At 43.4% G+C, this 21,554-nt stretch overlaps 1 protein-coding gene across 3 annotated transcripts in view; it reads left to right on the top strand.

The window, feature by feature from the left end:
- FGFRL1 (fibroblast growth factor receptor like 1) overlaps positions 1-21,335 on the top strand; it is a 321,781-nt gene extending 300,446 nt beyond the window's left edge. For all 3 annotated transcript variants that reach the window (XM_078678653.1, XM_078678654.1, XM_078678652.1), the window contains 2 exons: positions 5,879-6,232; positions 18,168-21,335. In XM_078678653.1, coding sequence (XP_078534779.1) covers positions 5,879-6,232; positions 18,168-18,574 — 761 coding nt within the window. In that variant the 3' untranslated portion in view covers positions 18,575-21,335. The remainder of the gene's footprint in view (positions 1-5,878; positions 6,233-18,167) is intronic.
- Positions 21,336-21,554: the final 219 nt, after the last annotated feature.

Here is a 21,554-nt window from a genome sequence, read left to right as displayed (position 1 = left end):
TGCCGAATTTACTTTCGGTTATGTAGATGAAAATTGCCAGTTTTGGTCATTTTATTTATGTGTATGGTGAGCGTGAAATTCTGGTCCAGTGTGAATCCTAAATATTTCACAAGGTGAAAAAGAATGGGAGAGAACGCATCTATATTGCATGCATTGAGAATGAATGGTTCAATTATATTTTTTGCTGGAATTGGATAGGACTAAGAATGTTGTCTTGAGGGTGTTGAGAAGGATGATGATTTGTCTCATCCAGGTTTTAGGAGTATGAGAGTTTCGCACAATGGATGTGTCTTCATGGCACAGCCAATAGGGATCGGTTTACTATGGGAACACATGCGGTGTTAGAATATTAAAGTGAGACACTCGAGATAGAGCCAGCGAGAATGGACAGAAAGGGCTCTAGTTGCTAAGTATACCCTCCTGGAGTCAAGGTGGAAAGATAAATTCAAACAAACAGTAGCACTGGTAAGACATGGACTGACCAGGACATGAGTGGCAAAGTCACTTGCTAATGACTGAAAGCGACTGGTCGAAGAAAGCCAGTGGTTTAAAGGGGTAGACCCAAAGCCCAGTTTGTATTTATATAGTTGGCAGTAGGTCGGTTTGATAGCTACACATTCAAACCCAGACCTAAGAAATGGAATGCAAAAGAATTAGTCGTTAGAAGGGAGGGTAACCAGTCAAACAGGGGAGAAAACCGAGGTAAATGACATTCTCAGGAGACCTGCAGAAGAATAGCAATTAATAACAAGTATCGGCGAAGCCAGTATTACTCGTGGCGCCGCGGCCAGGGCGACTGACGCTGGAATCTGGGGACCACGGTTCGATCCCCGGCTCCGGCGGCAGGTTAGCCCAGCACCATGTGACTCTGGGCAATAGCTCGCTTAATCTTCCCGACGGCCCCCAGCACCTAGAGACCCTTACGGGTGATTGTGCGCTTTACAAATGTGGACTTTACTTTACTTTACTTTACTCACCTTGCCGAACTAGCGTTACAGTTACATTTTTAATTTTTTTATTGCAACCATAGGTAGACCCGCAGATGGGTAAACTGGGTTGGTACACAAGGATGAGCCGTCTGGATAGGTATGCGGGGAAATGCACAGACTGGATGTGTAGGCTCAGGAATAAGCAGGCTGAACTAGTAGCTCTGGAGGGATAAGCTAGGAATTGGTCAGACGGGATGGATAGACCTTGCGATGGGTAGATTGGACCAGTATACCTGGACATCTTCAGAGTGGACGGAGCATGCCTCTTGGAGGACACAAGCTGAAAGCGCATGTCACTAATGCTGCGGTCTGAAGTATCCCTAAACCTGTTCAACATCTGGTACCCATAGAGAGGCAGCTGTGGGGAGATACTGGGAACATGTGTTTACACTAAAAACAGGAGCAGGGACAGCAGCATGAATCAGCCCTCATCCTAATGTCAGATGTGGCATTTTCACCTCTTGCACAGCACCGAGGAGTGGAGTTTGCACAGACCCGGCTTAGCTGGCTTTTTAAGATCCAGTCCATGCTTGGGGCCTTTGCTCCCCATTACCATCTGCCCGGTAACATTGGAACCATCGCTTGAAATGGGTGGAAAAAGAAGATAATAGTAAGAAAACCCCATCCCGGCCTCCTTTCACAATCTATCCTTGGGCTCGAGCTTGTCCAAGTTTTATTCAATTTCCTCATTCTGATCTTTCCTGAGCCACTGCCTCAAGCTCCCCGCGTCAGTCCCATCTTCTGATTTGTCTCCTAATCCCTGGGCTCTTCTCCTGGCTGCGGTAGCTTGTGTGCTAATGCCAGGGAGGCTGCTGCCTTGCTGTCGGGCCCAGTCTGTGGGGGCTTTGGGGCCAGCCCCCCATGTATTCATCAGCCCGACCTCTGCCAGAGAACATCTCGTAGAACAGCATTTATTATAATCACTTCTTTTACATAGTGCTTCATACCACACTTCTGCAGTTTCTAAGCACTGTACGTAATTCTACTATAGCATTTCTAGTGCAATTTAATTTATATAGCTCTTGCTACCCTAGACGAGGCGGCAAAGTGCCTTACTGTGGGCAGCACGCTGCTCTGGAACCCCAGGTTAGTGTTCGTCCAGTGTTATTGGTGACTGTTAGTTATTGGGATTAGTCTTGTGTCCTCAAAGCCAACCATTCCATGCAGTTATTCCAGTTTCTTTATGGTGGACGACATTAATAGTGGTTAGGTGCAGCCATTAGTGGGAGTGTGTGTGCTCATCCACATGGTTGGTGGGATTAGTAGATGAGTTAGAGAAAACAGGTATTGTTCGTTGCATAAGTATGACTTTCAGAGGAAGGAGGAGAGATTGCGATCTTGTAAATGAGTTGTGGGAAATATGAAGAAATACAATAATGGAGAATTGGCTACATGCATGTGTCATGCTAGGTTGTGCTTTTGTGTGCTTGTGGGCCTCTTCGATCTGCAGGTCTGCAGACAAAGTGCTCGAAACGATGAAAGAGGGGTGTGGGGGATGGACTAATTTGTAGAGCGAAGGTGATGGAGAGGGAGAAGTAAGGAAATGATGACATTAGTGGAATTTACAGAGAATGTCAAATATAAAAAGTGCCCAAAAGAGAAAGGAAAGTAAGATTGAAATTGAGAGACAAAAGATGAGTAACGCACAGGAGGAGAAAGGAAGGAAGGAAGGGTGGATGGATGGAGGGACTTGTGAAAGGAATGAGTGAGAAAAAGTAAAAGGTAGAAAGGAAGGGTAAGAGAATGATTGGATGGAATAGTGAAAGAGGTGAAAGAGTGAAACTATCGATGGGTGAAGGAGTGAATGGATGGAAGGGCGAAAGGATGGATACATGGAGATATTGATGGCCAGTGGAATGACAGGATATGTATATAATGGTGAAATGTACGGATTTTGGGTGGGGGGTGGGAACGAGAAGAGACGGGCAATTGAATGGATGTCTAGTTAGAAGGGAGAACCATGCATGAAAGGAGGATGAACAGGTGACAGCAACAGGTTTACTCACTTCTTGTTGTTTTTGAGATTAGTTATATGTTCAAGTAGGAGTACTTTAATTATCTGGCCACTACCTTGAAACCAAGCATTAGGCCGCACACATGTTTTGGTCCATGAATCCAAGACATTTTTCCATTGCATTAATTAGTGTGGGGTCGATCTGATGGCATGGTTGTAAAAGTCGCTCGGCGTGTGACTAGATTCCTCTTGGGAAGACATTTCCTGATGATGAGTGCCTTAAAAACATTGGCTGTTCAGGGTAGGCCCTGTACGGTCTGAAGTTGGGTTAGGATGTCAGAAGCCCTCCCTAACTTTCTGTGGAAGTGTGTGACAATGGTATGTCTCAGTTTATGGGACATCGACCTTAGGCCATAAGGCGCTGGAATATGTTAACACACAAGTAAAATGACAAGTCTAGTTGTCCAAGAGCCAGCACTCGGAGATGCCCAAATTTAGGTGGCATTTAGGTCGCCATACTTTCTTGAATAGGGGGGTGTACATACAAAGGAGAGTGAAGGTATAGGACCCTTTCGTGACGCCTCAACTTGTGGCTGGCCAGTATCAGGAAAGCTAGTGGCATGGTGTCAGTTTTCTCAGTCAAGGATGACATTCATTTGGTGCCAAGAAGGGATTTTGAGAGGCAGCATGAGGATGCTGCCAGATCCAGGCAGGTCTGGATCAATTTCTTGGCAGAGTTACCAGTTTATGTAGTTTTTGTTTTAAATCAGTTGTTTTCACATAGCAGTATTTCGTATGACATGCATGACGGTAATCACAACGAAGCCATAGTTTGTAACTGGTTGCTTGCTGACTCGTTCTCTGCACAACAACTTGGAGAATACCATACCCTGATCCACAGAATAAGAGGGATAGAAATGTAAAAATGCAAATGTGTTGGCATGAGTCTGCCTCCAGAGTGGGGAACAAGGAAGGGGATTCCTGAAACTACAAAAGGTTGTAAAGGAAGTGGACTGATTACAGAGGGAAAAAAATATTTCTTGGGGGTGAAAACCTTGCAAAAATATTATTGGACCTAATACTAAATTTGGGAGGTGTCATGCCGGTGAAAAATGTAACAGTCTCGGTGGCAGCTGAGCAGACTTTTGCCTGGAAAACTATCAGATTCATAATTTTACAGGTGTAATATGTTTTTGCCTTTGTGAAGGCGAGATTCACAAATGTTTTTGTGCAGCTGAGTGTAACTTAAAAACTTTCTTGTGTTAAATTCCACATGCTGGTTTACAGAATCGGGAACATGGACATTTTAAATTAAAAATACAGTTGATATGGAGGAAAAACTTTCCCTGTGATAAAATTTCCACCATCACTGGGATAGGTTTAATGGTGAATTTATTTTTGTTTCCGGCTTATAGGCAGAGGGCTGGTCGTTGAAAATGTTGCTAACAAATACAGGCTTGTAACCTTGCGGGTATTACAAACATTACCAAAAGGTTCCCAAACACCTCAATTTTTTGAGTTCTAAAAGTGTTCAAATGCTAATTTCTGCTTGACTTACTAATTCGGATTTTTCATGTGGTAGTAGTGCTTGTTTCAATACAAGAGGGAACTTAGAGGCTGGAGTGAGAGAGGTTTTGTGCAATTAAGTTGACTCTAGATGGTAAAAAATGTAATTTATGACAAAATCACATTTTTGATTTGAAAAGTCCTAATGACGAGTTTGTGGGCATTTCTAATTAGGTTCACCTCTGAGATTTGGGTAAAGACACAAATTAGCAAATCTGTGACTGTTCGTCAACGTTTTGCTGCTATACCTCCACTCCTGTGAGTGGCAGCACCAAATGTCTTTCCAAGGTGGCAGTGATGAGTGAATCTTCACCCCCCTGATTGGTTTAGGGTATAAGGGGTTTCTACATGGTATAAAAATAAAAAATAAAAATTCTGTGTAGAAAAACATCTAATTGGTGAAAATGTAGTTTTCCGTCCCACTGTATGTTTCTATATCTGTTACATTTCCATGTGTGGAAATCTTAGACACATACTTTGGCACATGAGAATCTGCATTGTTATTCAGGAGTTCTTGAGACGTACTATAAAGTAAAAATGCACAACACATAAACGCTAGCTTTATATGATATAAGCTTCCCATGTGAAAAAAAACGCTTAGTGAATCAGTCTTTGTGTGAGTAGTTTTTAGATTTTTTTTGTTGCAGGGATTTGAGAATAAACCTAAATATTTACGGTTATCTTTTATTTAAAGAGTTTAATATAGCGCAAACGTGACCCGAAGGTAGTGCTTTACATGAGCACCAGTTACGTTACAGGCGGACACATTCATTGTTTTTTCTGGGCAGGCACGGGTAGATTAGGTGATGTGCCCAGGATCACAGGATGTTGAGCATCCCTGCTTAGGCTCAAACCTGGTTCCCCAGCTTCGAGGTTGACCGCTCTAGCCGTTAGGCAACATCCTCTTACCTCATCCCTCTATGTGGAGTAGGCCCAGTGTTTTACTGGAGTGTTGCACCACTCCTTGTTTTTATTTTCAGTAAAATATTGTGTTTGGATTTTAGTGTTGGAAAACATCCCATTCCCGTGGAATCTTATTGGGTGAGCTCTGACTTCTCAGTTACAAACATAATCTACTCATACTGTCAATGAAAGTGAACAACGTAAAAGCCTCCCTTTCATATTGCCCCTTATATGGATGTATCGTGTATCCTTTTCTTTTTGATGCTGTCTAGAATTACCAGGTCGGTTTTCCTCTGTTCTTCTCGCCACTTCCACCAAAGTGTTGTATTTCTTCCATAAGTTGTTTTTATGGAGGAGATTATGTAGTATCTTAGTTATTTGTGCCATAGAGTACAGATCCTCAAAGAAGCAATGCTCCTTTGCATTAATAATTTAATAAAGCAACTGTATGTATATTTTATTTTAGAGAGGACGAGATCCAAGCCCATTCTTACGGGCACCCACCCTGTCAACACAACAGTAGATTATGGCGGGACAACATCGTTCCAGTGCAAGGTCCGCAGCGACGTGAAGCCCGTTATCCAATGGCTCAAGCGAGTGGAGTATGGCACGGAAAACAAGTACAATTCTACCATCGACGTTGGCGGACAAAAGTTTGTTGTGCTACCCACAGGCGAGGTCTGGTCTCGGCCTGACGGTTCCTACCTAAATAAACTCATGATAACCAGGGCAAAAGAAGAAGACGCTGGCATGTACATCTGCCTTGGGGCTAACACCATGGGCTACAGCTTCAGAAGTGCCTTCTTGACAGTGCTGCCAGGTGAGCGTCACTCCCCTTTCGTTGTTGTACCTATTAGCACCACATTTATAAGATCGGACATCCTTCTCCAGTGTGTTGTTGTTATTATTTATTAGTTGTACTATATTGTACAGAAAGTGGACCACTAAATGGGCTGTGAAGAGTGCTCGCAGAGACAGGAAGAAGAATGAAAGAACAAATGGTCTTGTAATTGTGTAGGAGAACACAGTTTTAGGCTCTGTATGCACTCCTCATGTTGCAGTGATTCTGCTCTTGAACAGAACTATGCCTGGAACCATAGAACATCAGTATGTAGGGACTGAGTAACCATGCCACCTCAATATCTATGTGTCCAAGTCCGACTAGCTATAGTGCCTCACTTGCCCTCAAAACCTTACCAGAGAAACAAGTGAATTGGCATCCCAGAACACAACACTCGACCATCTCCGGGATCATGATAAGCAGGACACACCCTTTCGCTCTCTCACTCGTACTTGTCCACAATAAGATAACCAGGCAACGTGAAGGAAGTTTAGAATATTTATTTAAACTATTGTTCTCTAAAATGCAGTATACATGCCACAATTAAAAAGCAAATGCATAATAAAAATTGTGTTAACATGGTTAATAATCCATATACCATGAAAAGCCCTGTCATTTTATAGGACAGATTAACCTAGCCTCCATTACCCTGCTACTAAAGCTAAATGATTATATATGAATGATCTTTGGGATTACTGGCAGACCCCGTACCTTAGCATACACAGATGTGTTCTCTGAAATGCAGTTTACATTCCACAATTAAAAAGCAAATGTGTAATAAAAATTGTGTTAATATGGGTAATACTCCATATACCATGAAAAGCCCTGTCATTTTATAGGACAGATTGACCTAGCCCACTTCCCCTCCTACTAAAGCTAAATGATTATATATGAATGATCTTTGGGATTACTGGCAGGCTCCTTACATTAGCATACACAGATGGACACTCTAAATCTCCGCAGATGCAGTGCTCTTGTCTCAGAACTCTCGTTCCATGTGTGTGTTCCTGGCTCATGTGCTCATCTACATAATAGTACATGTGTACACATAAACAACAGCTGCATTTTTGTGTTATGTCTAGGTTCTAGTGTCTTGTCGGGGAGAATAACAATGGACATTGTTTTTGACCTTGTTGGTGGTGTTCAGACTAAATCCCCAGGAAATAACAGAACGCAAAAACATATGCAGGTTCTGTGTGAAAGTACAATGTGGCACAAAAGCAAGCGTGTTTATCTAGTAACATGTGCAAAGGAAAAATGAGGCCTACAACATGCACAGTTTGGCTAACATAGAGAAAAGTACAAGGCGCCATGCTGGAAACACACAACACTCCCAGCTTGCAGCAGTTGGGTTCAAGACAGAGATGCAGTGAAAGATACTTAAAAGCGGAGGAGCCATGCAGGATGGGTATCTGCCTCCAAATGCTCTTAAAGTTATACAAATATGTCATTTTTCTTAATTTAATGTACCGAAATTAGAGCAAAATGGTCCCTAAAATTTCTTACTAATGTATGTTTTCTACATATGAAAAGGTGAAAAGGCATTTCCTTTCCTAAACCATAAAGAAATCTCTCTTTGATACGGTGATCAAGTACTTGAATAAATCTGCCATTTTGTAGCAAACAACCTATACAAAACAGTAATATGCAATGAGTAATATATTATGTTTTTGGTCCTGTAGAGTGCATACTATCACTTTTCAAAACTAAATTGTGTCAGTTCAGCTTTCTGCCTCTGTGCAAAAATAATCCATGTGGAGCAAACATATTGTGAATGGTGCAGATCTAGTTCACGCAGTGCCGATCTATACTGCACATGTAAAGCCTAGATTAAAATAAAGCACGAGCCACCACCATAATTTTTCCTTCTTTCTTGGACCTCTTAATTTACAGACGTTGGGCTGCAGTTGATGTCCTCTAACCCATATGTACTATATCTCCATTATAGTTAAGGCTCCCTGTTTTCCGTTAAATAGAGACAGAAAAAAATATGTTTTCTATCTGCATTTATTTTTAAAAGTGGATAATAAATGGAGAAAATTGTGCATCTTTTAAGTCACTCTCCCTGCTGTCTTTCTTTAATTGTGGCCTAAAAGCTGAGCAGATGTACAGCATGGGAAATAAAAATAAACGGATGAATTTTTTTTAAATAATGCCATATGTCAACATACATTCTTTTATAATGCTGGATGCATTGTTACGTAATATTTAGCAGCTTAAATAGCTAAATCATGGCAGTCACCAAAGTCTGAGTGTGTGCCCACGCAGTTAAATAAATATGGAAATGTACTGTTTTACAACTTCATGTATACACAAAACATAAAATAAATATGGATAAATACAGATAAAATGGCCATAAAATAAATATGGATAATTACAGACGGAAATGTTAAAAATTAAATACCATAAACCGGGAGCTCTGAATATAATTGATATCTTTATCCAATTTGACCTAAAACACTACATGTTACAGATTGTATTGAGTTGCAAGATTTAACACAGTTGTGCTGTCACAAGGGCACCGAAGTTGCCATGGTGTGTTTTGTCACTTTACTCCAATCTCCTTCTTCCATAGGCATCTCTATTTAAAACGTGAAATGCCATTCTAATCACAAAGTACTGGAAGACGCATTTACAGACAGGTCTTCCACTTTTATTCTGCATGTAACATCTACAAATGCATATGTGTGTATACAAGCACTCGTATCATGTCCTTATAAGGCATTAGCTTGACACATCAAAGCAGTTTTTGACTCTACCCCCTACACATTCTGTGTCATTTTAACACATGGTACTGTAACATCAGTCCCCATTATGGAGACATGCACATCTCAAAGCATACATTAGATAGAACTCTGCATGCACATGCAATTTAGCTTAAGCATTCCATTTGGCCAGCAATCAAATGCTCAGAATATCTCCTGCTAGTTCATAGGCTGAGGAAGGAAGGTGTAACCAGTCAGTAATGCCCTCTAGCCATGCCTATTCGACACCGGCATCATGCACTTGGAGATGAATGAAACCCGAGTGCAACACCAGGACACCTACCTGAGCACACCATGACAGTCTAAATGAATCCATCTAATAAAGGTTGCCACAGGCTGTTGAGAGCACAAGGCCATACTGTTCATAGACTGGCGCTGTGCATATACCAGCAGCAGAGCAGAACAGATTGCAGCTGTGATGTGCCTGGAGCCAGCTAAGTGTACTTGGTTTATGTACATTTCACTTGTTTCCGATAAATACATATGGTGTAGATACAACGCACAGGTCCTCTGTGGTAGATTAATTGGCATTGTATGAGGTTACTTCAAGCCTTCCAGTAGCCCAGTTGTGCAGACATGGGATCAGCTGTCCTCAATGTTTCAGAAGTCCTTCCAGCGAGAGGCTGTGGGTATCCTTCCTCTTAGCTTTGGAAGTTTGATACCCGTGTACAGCTGTGCTCATAAATGCATGGACTTACAAACTCGTGCTGCGGACATTCACCAGCAGCTCGATATCTGAGCAGGAGACACTACCATCTTCTTATGCCATGGTTCGCCTCTATGTCTCTGCTTTTACTAGGCACAAAATGATTGTCTGGTGAATGGCTTATGACATGGTTCTCCTCTCTATCTCTCTACGTTTACTAGGCTCAAGATGGTTGTTGTCAGATGAATGCCTTATGCCGTGGTTCTCCTCTCTCTCTCTCTCTGCCTTTACTAAGCACAAAATGGTTGTCTGATGAATGACTTATGCCATGGTGCTCCCTCCCTTTATTAGGTAAAACATGGTTGTTGTCAGATGAATGGCTCATGCTGTGGTCCTTCTCTCTCTTTCTATCTCTCTCCCTCTGTACTAGGCACGAGATGGTTTGTCGTCTGATAACTGTCTTATGACATGGTTCTCCTCTCTCTCTGTCTCTGCCTTTACTAGGCACAAGATGGTTGTCGTCTGGTGAATGCCTAATGTCGTGGTTCTTCTCTCTCTCTCTCTCTCTCCTCCTTTACTAGGAACATGATGGTTGTCCGATGAATGGCTTATGCAGTTGTTTCCTTTCTCTTCCCCCCAACAGCCCTTACTCCCCCTGTACTATTTATTTATTTATTTATTTATTGGCTTGTATAGCGCAAGAATCGACTCCCAAAGGAGTATCTCTGCTAGGCGCAAGAAAGATGTTGTCTGATAACTGTCTTATGCCGTGGTTCTCCTCTCTGACTTTACTAGGCACAAGATGGTTGTCGTTTGATAAATGCCTTATGCTGTGGTTCCCCTCTCTCTCTGCCTTTACTAGGCACAAAATGGTTTTCTGATGAATGACTTATGCTGTGGTGCTCCCTCAATCCCTCCCTTTACTAGGTAAAAGATGGCTGTTGTAGAATGAATGGCTTATGCCATTGTTCTCTCTCTCTGACTTTACTAGGCACAAGATGGTTGTCGTTATGTCAATGGCTTTTGTTGTGGTTCTTCTCTCTGACTTTACTAGGATATATATATATATATATATATATATATATATATATATATATATATATATATATATATATATATATATTCTTCCAGACGAAAGAAAAACAGCGACCCAGGAGGAAACGGTGGAAATACTGGTTTTAATGGCACAGATGCGAATGCATTTCGGCAGCAATTCTGCCTTCCTCAGCGTCCTACCAGCGAGATGTCATGCTGCAAGTGAGTCCCTCCTTTAAACGCCTGCTAATGCAAGCCAGCTCCACCCCTGGGGTTAGTACCCACACCTGTGTAGTCCCGCATGTGGTGCAAGACTACAGATCCCAGGATGCAACTCAGTGGTGCCTGGAGCCTAGGTGCAGGAATGTTACCGTTAATGGTGAAATGTCAAAGGCGGGGGGGCAGGGAACAGCGTGAGCTTCTGGAGTTTGCTGTGATGGAAAATACCGCTTTGGTGTGCCAGTCATCCGGGGCCTCCTCCGGTCCCCCAATACTGTCACAGCCACGAACACCAAAGAGTCATTAAAACAGGGGATGAACCGCAATGTGTTCTACCCAGCATGAAATTGTCCATTCCAAAACTGCTCGCTTTTCTCCTCGGCTTCGATGGCGGGCTTCCAGCCAGTCCAACAAACGCTGGCAAAATAAACCGGACTGCAAGAGTCCGAAAGTTCCAGTGTCGCTGGTCGCCCAAAACGTGACGGGGGTCATCTGCAAAAGCGCCTCTGGATAGCGCTGTAATTTGTGCACACAGATTCTTCCAGACGAAAGAAAAACAGCGACCCAGGAGGAAACGGTGGAAACACTGGTTTTAATGGCACAGATGCGAATGCATTTCGGCAGCAATTCTGCCTTCCTCAGCGCCCAAAGCGTCCTACCAGCGAGATGTCATGCTGCAAGTGAGTCCCTCCTTTAAACGCCTGCTAATGCAAGCCAGCTCCACCCCTGGGGTTAGTACCCACACCTGTGTAGTCCCGCATGTGGTGCAAGACTACAGATCCCAGGATGCAACTCAGTGGTGCCTGGAGCCTAGGTGCAGGAATGTTACCGTTAATGGTGAAATGTCAAAGGCGGGGGGGCAGGGAACAGCGTGAGCTTCTGGAGTTTGCTGTGATGGAAAATACCGCTTTGGTGTGCCAGTCATCCGGTGCCTCCTCCGGTCCCCCAATACCGTCACAGCCACGAACACCAAAGAGTCATTAAAACAGGGGATGAACCGCAATGTGTTCTACCCAGCATGAAATTGTCCATTCCAAAACTGCTCGCTTTTCTCCTCGGCTTCGATGGCGGGCTTCCAGCCAGTCCAACAAACGCTGGCAAAATAAACCGGACTGCAAGAGTCCGAAAGTTCCAGTGTCGCTGGTCGCCCAAAACGTGACGGGGGTCATCTACAAAAGCGCCTCTGGATAGCGCTGTAATTTGTGCACACAGATTCTTCCAGACGAAAGAAAAACAGCGACCCAGGAGGAAACGGTGGAAACACTGGTTTTAATGGCACAGATGCGAATGCATTTCGGCAGCAATTCTGCCTTCCTCAGCGCCCAAAGCGTCCTACCAGCGAGATGTCATGCTGCAAGTGAGTCCCTCCTTTAAACGCCTGCTAATGCAAGCCAGCTCCACCCCTGGGGTTAGTACCCACACCTGTGTAGTCCCGCATGTGGTGCAAGACTACAGATCCCAGGATGCAACTCAGTGGTGCCTGGAGCCTAGGTGCAGGAATGTTACCGTTAATGGTGAAATGTCAAAGGCGGGGGGCAGGGAACAGCGTGAGCTTCTGGAGTTTGCTGTGATGGAAAATACCGCTTTGGTGTGCCAGTCATCCGGTGCCTCCTCCGGTCCCCCAATACCGTCACAGCCACGAACACCAAAGAGTCATTAAAACAGGGGATGAACCGCAATGTGTTCTACCCAGCATGAAATTGTCCATTCCAAAACTGCTCGCTTTTCTCCTCGGCTTCGATGGCGGGCTTCCAGCCAGTCCAACAAACGCTGGCAAAATAAACCGGACTGCAAGAGTCCGAAAGTTCCAGTGTCGCTGGTCGCCCAAAACGTGACGGGGGTCATCTGCAAAAGCGCCTCTGGATAGCGCTGTCATTTGTGCACACAGATTCTTCCAGACGAAAGAAAAACAGCGACCCAGGAGGAAACGGTGGAAACACTGGTTTTAATGGCACAGATGCGAATGCATTTCGGCAGCAATTCTGCCTTCCTCAGCGCCCAAAGCGTCCTACCAGCGAGATGTCATGCTGCAAGTGAGTCCCTCCTTTAAACGCCTGCTAATGCAAGCCAGCTCCACCCCTGGGGTTAGTACCCACACCTGTGTAGTCCCGCATGTGGTGCAAGACTACAGATCCCAGGATGCAACTCAGTGGTGCCTGGAGCCTAGGTGCAGGAATGTTACCGTTAATGGTGAAATGTCAAAGGCGGGGGGGCAGGGAACAGCGTGAGCTTCTGGAGTTTGCTGTGATGGAAAATACCGCTTTGGTGTGCCAGTCATCCGGTGCCTCCTCCGGTCCCCCAATACCGTCACAGCCACGAACACCAAAGAGTCATTAAAACAGGGGATGAACCGCAATGTGTTCTACCCAGCATGAAATTGTCCATTCCAAAACTGCTCGCTTTTCTCCTCGGCTTCGATGGCGGGCTTCCAGCCAGTCCAACAAACGCTGGCAAAATAAACCGGACTGCAAGAGTCCGAAAGTTCCAGTGTCGCTGGTCGCCCAAAACGTGACGGGGGTCATCTGCAAAAGCGCCTCTGGATAGCGCTGTAATTTGTGCACACAGATTCTTCCAGACGAAAGAAAAACAGCGACCCAGGAGGAAACGGTGGAAACACTGGTTTTAATGGCACAGATGCGAATGCATTTCGGCAGCAATTCTGCCTTCCTCAGCGCCCAAAGCGTCCTACCAGCGAGATTTCATGCTGCAAGTGAGTCCCTCCTTTAAACGCCTGCTAATGCAAGCCAGCTCCACCCCTGGGGTTAGTACCCACACCTGTGTATATATATATATATATATATATATATATATATTTTTTTTTTTTTTGGAACATGATGGTTGGCTGATGAATGGCTTATGCCGTCGTTTCTCTTTCTCGCTCTCTTTCTCGGTCTCCTCTCTGCCCCCCCTGTACTAGGCACAAGATGGTTGTCGTCTGGTGAATGACTTACAACATGTGGCTTGTGACCTGCTAGAATTCTGCCTCCTAGGGATTTCTCAGATCTGTGGCTGTGCCAGAGGGACACGCGTGCTCCCTCTCCACTCCTCGTGTAAGAATAGGGAGACAGACTATACCACATCTTAGAGGGGGGAGTTGGACGAATGCTGTTTCCTCTTCTAAATCTGATTTTGTAACAGTGAAAAACACATACAAACTTTATTTACGACACGTGTTAACGAACCCTTCTGCAAACGTATCCGCTTCTTGTAAGAAATTTGAAAATGAAAATGCTAAAACAGGAGGAAGTGGCTGTACGTGGTCTCAATTATTTTCATTTTCCTTCTGGAGATAACAATATTCTGCGAGCGTGCGATCCCCAGCTCCCAGCAAGCATTGCAACGTTAGGACAGGATGTTCAGTAGGCCGAGGCGGTAAATTCCGTTCCACTCGCGGAATTTGTGTAATTTGGCGTTCCGCGGAGAACGCAGAATTGCCAAAAATTGAGCATTCCGTGGCTTCGCAGAATTTTTTGTTTGTTCGTGCTTTCAAAAGAAGTGTTTGTGAGATATTTCTCCCCGAGCACGCAAACAGCGTTTACGAACAGGAAAAAAGCATCGCGAACACGCGGAACAAGCAATTCCGCGTGTTTGCGGAACTTTTGCGTGCTCGCAGAGATTTTTTACCTTTTCACAGAGCTTTGCGTAGCACGACTTCGCAAATCCCGCCCACCCCTAATGTTCAGTACCCGAGGAGTACCACAAAAGTAAAGATGTATCGCAGTTGGAGTATCCGATGGCGCTCTCTCCCTCTGCCGACGATGTATATCATGCAACCTGGAATAGCATGTTGCGTGTGATGTCTTCGCCCACTCCTCAGCAAGGCAATTAGAAATGTCACCTTGCATAACTCTCCAGCACACAAGTTTCACAGCTTGTAGATCCTAGGGTCACCGGAAGCACTCAAGTCTATGGCTGCAGTTCTTGCTGCCTAATTATGGATTTACCACACTTGCCACATATTCCACCTGCTGCATACTTTTCAAAATTCAGCAAAAGAAAGTTTTGTTTTTAGTTCAAGAGGATAAAAATGTATTAAAAAATAATAGCAATACTGCAGTGTAGTGAAAGGCCATTAGAATAGCTTGTCAGTTTAGATTTGCAGTACCGCAGTAAGGTGTTAAACTGGTCCTAATATGGTAAAACTTCTGCCTAGACAGTAATAACTTGTACTAAACGTGAAATAATACTGCCTCAGAATGCGCTGCGTTTCTTGGCACAACTGTCCTTTCTTGCCGCATAATTTCGAGAGAATCTATTGTTTATCAGGAAACAGTCTGAGCAGCAAATAACTATTCCTTCTGAGTGAAGGGTGGTGTAAGACTGTACCTTACTAAACTGGGTGAATCTAGAGCAACCTGACCCCTTTTGAATATGCTGATTCTTCTTTAATGTTTCCTAATACTTTCATGGTGACTTTTGATCAAATCAAACTTTCACGACAGCTAAGGATTCAACAGTGTAGTTCTAATGTAAATGTTAAAGTAAATTATTTCAGTAGAGTCAATGTCATGGCCGCCTTGCGGCATACACAATATTTGTATAATCTCCCCGTGACCTTCCTCGCACCGTGCAAGACTCTTTCTGACGTATAAATCTCTCCTCGTGCCAGAAAATACACCCTGCTGTATCTAAATCACGAAATTTCTGAAATCATTATTTACAGTGAGTCACAATGACATTTTTCTGAAAGGCTTCTTTTTGCATCGCCTTGGAGTTTGAAGGACAGTAGTTACTGTTGCTTTTCAGATAGTTCATATTTTGTCTTTAATTCAGAGCCCAGCCAAGGTTTTGTGTTCATAGGCAGTATTCAGTGTTTTTAAATGTCTGATTGAGGACTTTGCTTTCTAGTGTCTCAGTCCATACAGTAAATGTCCAGTGAGTGAAACAGTATATTAATACAGACATTCAGGATTCTGTTCTAGTACCTCTATCAACGAGAGTCTCAAAAAAGTTTTGAAAACCTGGAAACCTTCCACGCATACTCCTGAAATTCGTTTGCGAAATGCAACATAGAACCATGTAAAGCCATTTGCTTATCAATAATTGTGCCTATTGTATAGTTGCTCACTAGGAATACTTTTCTATGTAACCAAAACCCTTTCTGTAGACCTCCACTTCTGTTGTGAGAGTTCCAGAGTGCCCTCACTTTGCCATAATATCCTGCGTTTGTTTGGTACTATAGTCAGTGGTGGCTGCTGGGGTAGTGGGGTGGGGGGAGATCACTTACCTGCCGGCTGCCGCCTCTCCTTCGTCCTCATCTGTTCCTGGTGACTCCTGGCAGAACACAGGCTCCCACGTTCCCCTAAGCCAATCAGGACGCTGCTGCCATGCTGGTAATAGCATTACCTTGTTTAGCAAAACAGGCTTGGGTCCTTATACTACCTGGACTAGACCACACAACTAGTGTTAAACAGACATAGTGTCCAGATAGACCATTCGTGGTCAATGAATCTTGAAACGAAACCTTGGATGGCACTTCCAAAGTTTGTGTGATTTATTTCACTTTTCTCTAGGAATTTTTAAGAAACAGCATGTCCTAACATTCTTTTCATGTCGTATGTCGGACTACACTTTTTGTTTTGACACATAAACAAAATCATATGGTGTAATATTCAAAGCATCATACATTGATTAAATAGTGAAACAACACAGTGAAATATATTGAGACACATTTACATTTAACATACAAAATATACAATGTGAACAGAGCGACCAGTCCTGGCTTGAACTACCACTAGGCAGACATTTAATTATTCGTAGACTGAAGCTATGATTTTTTGAATATTAGAACATATGATTTTATGTGTCAAAACAAAAAATGTTGTCCGACATATGACATGAAAAGAATGTACGGACATGCTGTTTCTTAAAAATTTCTAAAGAAAGTGAAATAAATCACACGTACTTTGGAAGTGCCATCCAAGGTTTCGTTTCAATATTAATTTACCACGAATGGTCTATCCGGACATTATGTTTATCACTGGTAATAGCATTACCAGCATGGCAGCAGTGTCGTGAGTGGCCTGGTTTGCGCTCAGACAGTGCCTGAGAGCCTGGGACTGTTCTCCACTCGGCTGTACAACACAGCCAGGTGGAGAAATGCTAAGTGGGCATGTCGGTTTGGCCATCCTAGGACGGCCAGCCAAACCGTCATGCACACTTATGGTGCTCACAACTCCTCCTCCCTGCTCCATGATGACATTCCCGCCCAAAACTGGTACAGTACTTATTGTGTTATTAGCATTCTATTTTTCCTTTTTGCACTGCTCAGAGAGCAGTGGGGCGACGCTCCTCTGCCTTAACGGAGAAGCCGCCAATGAAGCTAGTACATCCGCTGGGCCTGTTATTCCTAGTGCTTCATTCTCAGAATAATATTTTCAGTTTCTATACAGGTAGTTGTAAGGTATATTGCTGCTGACAGGGCAATGTGTGGGATCCCCATGTATGGAATGGCCCCAGAGTATCAATGCAGGGACGACTGACATACTACCCAGTCGAGATATGCAGCCTATCTGCGTGGCTGAATGGCCTGGCCCAGCAACAGCTGTTCTTTACGTAAGATTGAGTTGCAGGCTTGTAGTAGATTCCCCATTGCTTGCTCACAGCATTGCTTTGCTTCCATACAACAGTAAACCCCACCACCCACAGTTCTTTGCAGACGGGTTGTGACCTATACAATATTTCTCTTTGTTACTATCCTTTGTTTCAGTTCTTGCTCGCAGAAAGGCTATTTCCATGTTTGGAATCGATAGTAGTCCAGGTTGCCATCCTATCAAAAACGGCTGGTGAACGCTTTTACGCTGTGCGCTTAATTAATGCCTTATTATTATTATTATTATTTTAGATATAGGCTCAGTAGGTGTGCACAGGGGAAGCAGCAAGCACGGATCTCCAAGTTGTTGGCTTTGTGGGGTGTATTGGTGGCAGCCTAGTTTAAGACGCTAGACTCGCTGACGAGTGATAGAATTAATAAACCCTATGTGCCCAAACATTGTTGGCCCTCTGTAGCAGGAAAAGACCAACATTAGCAGGCCTTTCACATATGAAATCTATCCTTCAGGGGCCTGCAGGAACAACTAAAGGTTAAGCTGCATTCCCGCTTCTTTCACACGTGGCAGGGATCTAACCTGCAAAAACCTGAACAAAGCCAATCTTGTGCATGGCATCTGTTTCTAATCATACTTTCCTGATTTTATCTAACTTTTTTTTTCTTCCTTTCTTTGAAATGTCTTGAAAACATGACCTGCAGATCCCAAGCCCCCGAGTGAAACAGTGACGACCTCCAACAGCAGCCTACCTTGGCCGGTGATCATCGGAATCCCTGCCGGAGCAGTCTTCATCTTCGGAACCATCCTGCTGTGGCTGTGTCAGACCAAGAAGAAGCCCTGTTCCCCGCCTGCCACCGCCACCATACACCGGCAGCCGCCCAGGGAGCGGGTCTGCCTACCGCAGGCCCCCGACAAAGACTGCGTCTCTTCCATAAACTATGAGGAGTATGTGGCCCAGCAGCAGCATCTGCTGGCCCAAGGAACTGCTCTTGCACCTGGCATTGTTTCAAAAATGTACCCTAAGCTATATACAGACATTCACACTCACACACACTCGCATGTGGAGGGCAAAGTTCATCAGCACCAGCACATCCACTACCAGTGCTGAGTAGCAGCCATGTTCCTAGTCCTTGTGTTTGTCAATGGTACCTCAGAGACTGCTTGGTTCAGCTTACACTGCCATTTGAGAGCCGCCAACAAGGTACCAGCCCATTGGAGTGGAAATATGAAGGAATGCTGAGGTCGAGACTGGTACACGGATGAGATTAGACTCTGTTTCTGTCTGTTATTATTGTAAAGTCAGGATAGTAATGGGAAAGACCGCAAGCCAAGATGTAAGGCCAAGCCCCTACTCCGGCCTTCTACCCTTACCGTAGCCAATAGAGAACAAGACTGGCCGCTGTGGTTTCATCCAGATGGATGCTTCTCTTCTTGCCCCCTCTGTTTACAGCCTATCGACTGGACTTCAACCATCTGACCCCTACAAAGGATACGTTTATCCCATGTAAATTACTTGCGGTACAAGTTCAATAGAAAATTTGGAGGAGCAAATTTTCTTTGGTCTACTCTTTTTAAAGGGATGAAAGTTTGCGGAAAGTAGAGACATTGGACCTACAGAGAGGTCATATACTTATCAACTGCTGTTCCTTTTTATCCATTTTTATTGTTAGTTTTTAAAATGGATGAACCTGTCCTGCCACAAAGGGCATTTCTCTAAGGCCTAGAAGTGCATGTTTTTAAAAGATAGCTGTATCGCTCAAGGACAGAAGAAAACAGTCCTTATATCTCAGGGGTGTACCGTGTGTGACTAGGAAGGATGGGTCCATGACAGATTTTTAGGGCAACCACATGAGATAAATTTACATGTTATGAACCTAAATAGAATTAATTTACTCAGTGTTATACTATTAAATCTGACAAGAATCCGGTCCAATTTGACTTAAGTTGTTCTCCCATGAGATAAATATATACGTATATGTATATGTATGTATATATATATATATATATATATATACACACACACACACACACACACACACACAATACAGGTTGAAGTGACATTTACAAACCTACCAACCAACAAAGATTGTGTGCTTTATCAGACTGCCTGAACCCTTTCGATCAATGGCATTATATATTGTAGACTTAAATGTTTTATACACAAATGCATTCTGTGCACCCGCTGGTGTTTTTCCTGGTTACGAATATTTGCAATTTCCAGTGATTTTGCAGAATTCCCATCACTGACTGCTGGGTATACTCGGATGATGGAAAAATACAATCTGCCATGAGGACTAACAAAGGTTACGGACAGCCTCTTTAGCAAACTTTGCCGTGCCGCTGTGCCCAGTGACTCCAGCGGCCCCGGCACGCTTCATGCGGGTTGTCCATCCAAGGCCACTGGGATGCACGAAGGACATATGTGGAAGCCACACTAGGGGACATCACTGTTTAGCAGCTTCCACTGTGCTCTCTTCAGTATATGATATGATCTTCACAGGTGATGTTACAGATTGTCCAATGCAGGTCCTGGAGGGCGGAAAACCATGCCAGATTTTCAGTATCTGATTGGCGCTCAACTAGTTTATCCGCGGTTACCCTGAAGATCTCACCTGGATCCGGCCCTACTAGGCACACAACGAGCACCTCTGACACAGTTCCTTCTTTGCTAGTCCTCCACAACAGTGCCTCTGCTGACAAGACTGAAAGAATTTCAAGTATAAAAGTGTAATAGATCTATATAGATTTTAAACGAAAGCCAAGTATATTTAATTTATTTTGATAAACAGAAGAAATATATAATATTTTCACCACAACAAGCATTTCTATAAATATTTTTTGATGAAAAAATAAAGATAGGTTCTTCTACGTGTTGAGCTCCAGATCTGAGCACTGTACCATACTCATCACATCTTTATTGTTTCAACAGGAAAGTCCTCTATATGTGTACATTGTTAAGATATACTTATGTAATTATTGTATTCTCTGTGTTGACAATCTTGTACAGTCGCCCACTTACTGTTAAGGTGAAAGCTTTATCTAACATTTACAAAAGAATAGCAAATGTTTCAACACATTGTATAACCTCAGATACACATGGTCATTAGAAGTATAAAAAAGAGAATTTGTATATGTGTTGTATGAGAAAATTGTTGAGTTGTACTTAAGTGTGTATGCGTGAGTGTTTGTGTATGAATGAGTATGCATTTAGCTTTGTGTAGAAGTCCTCAACACACATACACAAATTTGTACATGCATATGTATATATACAGGATATATATATATATTATATATATATTTAGGCAGCTGCCCGATCTGCATTCTTTGTACTCGAGCATCTATGAATATGTGAAATCTTAGCCCACCTGTAGTATCTGCTGAATGGATTGCTTTACCAGGTTCTTAGGACACATTATTTAAGCCGCAGCTCATTCCTTGTGGACGCCATAGAGCTGCAGCGATTGGGCATTCCCCTCACACTCAGGGGTGGACACCCCATTTTCACTATCACTATTTTGATCAGCCGTGGTCATCAACCAACGGCGGGCCATTTCCACACACATTTAGAATGTCATTTTTCTGCCATCTTTTATCAATTAAATTCCAAACTCATGGGCTGAGAAACTGTTTATAAGATTTTATTTTTGCTAAAGATTTCTGAAAAAAAACCTTTTGTACATGTTAAAGCAGTTTTGGTTACCGTATGGCACCAAATGCCAGATAATTCTTCCACTTTAACTGCATTGTGTTTCCCTTTGCATCTAGCTGTGTACACCTGTATATTATCATTCGTTCCTGCATAGAGCGTTGTAAATGAAATATTGCCATATTTAGGTTTTTTTTGGAAACTATAAAGTGTTCTGAAGCTTCTTTTTGTCATCATTTAAGTTGATACTTCTTTGCCTGCATTAAAGTCCCTGCCTTTGTATCATTTTGAAAATGTTCTGTTGGGTGTCTGCCTTTACACAAGTGCTAGCCCAGATGGAGGTCAGTCGGTGTGGCTCTCAAGTCTTATTTCTGGGTTCCTACCAGTGCTTAATTTGTAAAAGAATGAGTGCCGGTGCCGAAGGTTCTGATCAGAAGCCCGT

This window comes from Lissotriton helveticus, chromosome 2_2 (assembly GCF_964261635.1).
Source record: "Lissotriton helveticus chromosome 2_2, aLisHel1.1, whole genome shotgun sequence".
NCBI lineage: Eukaryota > Metazoa > Chordata > Amphibia > Caudata > Salamandridae > Lissotriton > Lissotriton helveticus.
Note: the sequence above shows the minus strand (reverse complement) of the source record. Positions and strands in the feature narration are given on the sequence as shown.